The 2,887-nt window shown below is 34.8% G+C and overlaps 1 protein-coding gene across 1 annotated transcript in view; it reads right to left on the reverse strand.

The window, feature by feature from the left end:
• Window positions 1-2,887, reverse strand: part of CIR1 (corepressor interacting with RBPJ, 1) — a 64,816-nt gene that overhangs the window by 25,025 nt on the left and 36,904 nt on the right. Inside the window, exons 4-5 of the mRNA XM_012650687.1 lie at window positions 2,363-2,378; window positions 2,026-2,168 (exon numbers count right to left, since the gene is read on the reverse strand). Of these exons, the coding sequence (XP_012506141.1) occupies window positions 2,026-2,168; window positions 2,363-2,378 (159 nt within the window). The remainder of the gene's footprint in view (window positions 1-2,025; window positions 2,169-2,362; window positions 2,379-2,887) is intronic.

Raw genomic sequence — 2,887 nt, forward strand, 5'->3', positions numbered from 1 at the left:
GCTTGAATGATGAGGTATTCAGTGTGGATTTGCTATATCTTTCTGAAGTGCATTGGCTATTGCAGGGAACAGGTGTTAGCCAAAGTTTTATCTCTGCAAGAACGGATAGTTAAATTTTATGAAGAACAGAATCAGCAATGTGAATTATTGAAAGATGATTTCTATAGAAATGCTGCATTTCTGTGTGATATCATGTCAAAACAAAACGACTTGAATATTTCTTTGCAGAGTAAAACTAAGTCTATATATGATATGTGGCAAAAAATCCAAGGATTTTGAAAAAAAGCTATCTTTTTCCAAAACACTACTTCTTCAAAAGGAAATTCTGGAGGAACATTTTCCCCAGTTAGCAGAGGTCAATGGTGAGGATATATGCAAATCATTTGAAGAATACACAGCTGTTATAGACCTATTAATTGGAGAATACAATGAAAGTTTCACTGAATTTGAAAATCATGACATCACAAATTATTAATACCATTTCAGCCTCACCTCGTTGGTATCACCAAAGCATCTAAAGAACTACAGATAGAACTGATTGAGCCCTTAGTAGATGACAATTTAAAGTTGTGGTTTGATGCTAAGAAAAATCCAATTGAAATACGGAAAAATGCAGTATCCACGCCTTTGGCAACATGCCTGAGAAATGCTTTCTTGCTTTTTAACCACTTATTCTTGCAAATGTATGTTCTCCTACCTAATCCAAATCAAGATGCCCTTAAGGTCACAAATGACTGATACCCATCAACTAAAACTGCTGACCTCCATGCTGCAACCAAATATTCAAATGCTTTCCAACAAAAAGCAGATACAACAAAGTCATTAAAAGATTAGCTAATTTTAAAATTAGCAAATAGTTTTCATTTTTTGAAGTTATTAATAGTATGAATTTTACAAAATAATGTACATTTTAAAGTATATCTAATTGAAGTTTCTTGAATGCAGCCTTATTTGATTACAGCTAAATTAATGTGGCCTTCCAACATGAAAAGGTTCCCCACCCCTGGACATCAGCAAACAGGCAGAGAGAGGTTAAGTAGCTTGCCTAAAGTTAAACAGCTACTGAACAACAGGGAAGGGATTCCAAATCAGGCATCTATGTATCTCCGTATCTCCTAACTCTGTGCTCCTAACCACTAAGTACTTAAACCACTAAGTATTAATTTAATACATGGCCCCTCAGAATTGATGGTTCCCTCTATATGAAAGGTAGTTCCTTTTGTCTGAGATGCTAAATGCTCTTTGCATGGCTGTATCCTTCTTCTCATTTAAGTTCAGTTTAACGTTACACTTCCTCAGAGGAGCCCTTCTTTACTACTTAATCGAAAGTGATTCTTTAGATTCTTATCACTATATCCAATTTAATTTTCATCTCAGAACTTATAAATACTTGTTATTTTCTGATTTATTAGTTTTCTCTGTGTCATTCCCAATATAATGAAAGTAAGGATCTTTTCCGTCTTGTGTTCCTACAACCTAGAACGATGCCTGGCACAGAATAAGGGCTCCACAAATAAGTTTATTTTACCAATCACTGATCAACATTTAGGGTTGTTTCCAATCTTTAACTACTATAAATCTTTGCAAACTTGCCTTATCACTTTCTTATTATAACTTACTGGAAGGTAAATCTCCAAGTAAAAGGATATGCATGTTTTTCAGGCTTTTGATACATATCATCAAATGGCTCTCCAAAAAGGTTGCTCTATATATTATCAACAGAGGATTAAAAACCTGATAAACTATGTTTAATGTATCTTACTTCTAAAATTAAGTTAATAAGGCCTTTGGTTGGAAAAATGAAATTTTATCCCATTACGCAGCACTTCAAATTCAACATATATAGTAAGAGTTCCCCATTAATCATATTTTGGGAATGTGCCTTAGTCTGGGGGGAAAAAAACCCCAAAACACAAATAAAACAACATCCAGAGAAAATAAAGAAAAATATTATTTTTATCTTTCCTTGTTTGTTCTTAATATAAATTCTAAAACAAATAAATCACGTCTATGTCTAGTGCCTACCTGAGCCATCAGTGGGAACCGAACTTGCATTGATTCCAGAAAGACCAAACAAAGGACATTCTCGATCTGTGTTGACATGACCCCATTTGTGACATTTAATACACCTCACATTTCGAACCTGAGAAACAGTGAACATTTGGTTACTAAAATACTAAGAATCTAACCAATGTTCAACTTCCTATTCCTTCACAGAGTTTAAGTTAAATTACATTTTTAAAATATCTTCAGGGAAAGAGACTCTATAACTACGCTTGATAATTTAATTCAAACACTAAAGTCTTTCACTATAAATTCTGCCTAAAAACTAAGCTGAATTCCATTTCCTTTTGCCTCTTACTGTGTGGCAATATATACTTACCAAAAAGAAATGGTAAGAATTATGTCATGGATTAATCTTGAATTTTCTTATTTTATTTTTTAGGAAACAGTGGTGTGATCATAGCTCACTACAGCCTCGAATTCCTGGGCTCAAGCTATCCTCGTGCCTCAGCCTCTCAAGCAGCTAGTACTACAGGCGTGCAGCACCACACACCTGGCTAATTCTTAAATTTTTTTGTAGAGATGGGGTCTTGCTATGTTGCCCAGGCTGGTCTCAAACTCCTGGCCTCAAGCAATCCACCCGTCTCAGCCTCCCGAAGTGCTGAGATTACAGGAATGAACCACTGCTCTCAGTCAAATTCTCTAATTGTAATAAGTTAACATTTAAAGCTTCAAATTTCTAAACCAGGGGTTGGCAAACTTTTTCTATAAAGGTACAGATAGTAAATATTTTAGGCTTTTCAGGCCAGATACTGTGTGTTATAAGTACTCAACTTTGTTGCTGTAATGGGAAAGCACCAAAGACAATATGTAAATGACCAAG

The sequence above is a fragment of the Propithecus coquereli genome, unplaced genomic scaffold, assembly GCF_000956105.1.
Source record: "Propithecus coquereli isolate 6110/MARCELLA unplaced genomic scaffold, Pcoq_1.0 Scaffold34, whole genome shotgun sequence".
Taxonomy (NCBI): Eukaryota; Metazoa; Chordata; class Mammalia; order Primates; family Indriidae; genus Propithecus; species Propithecus coquereli.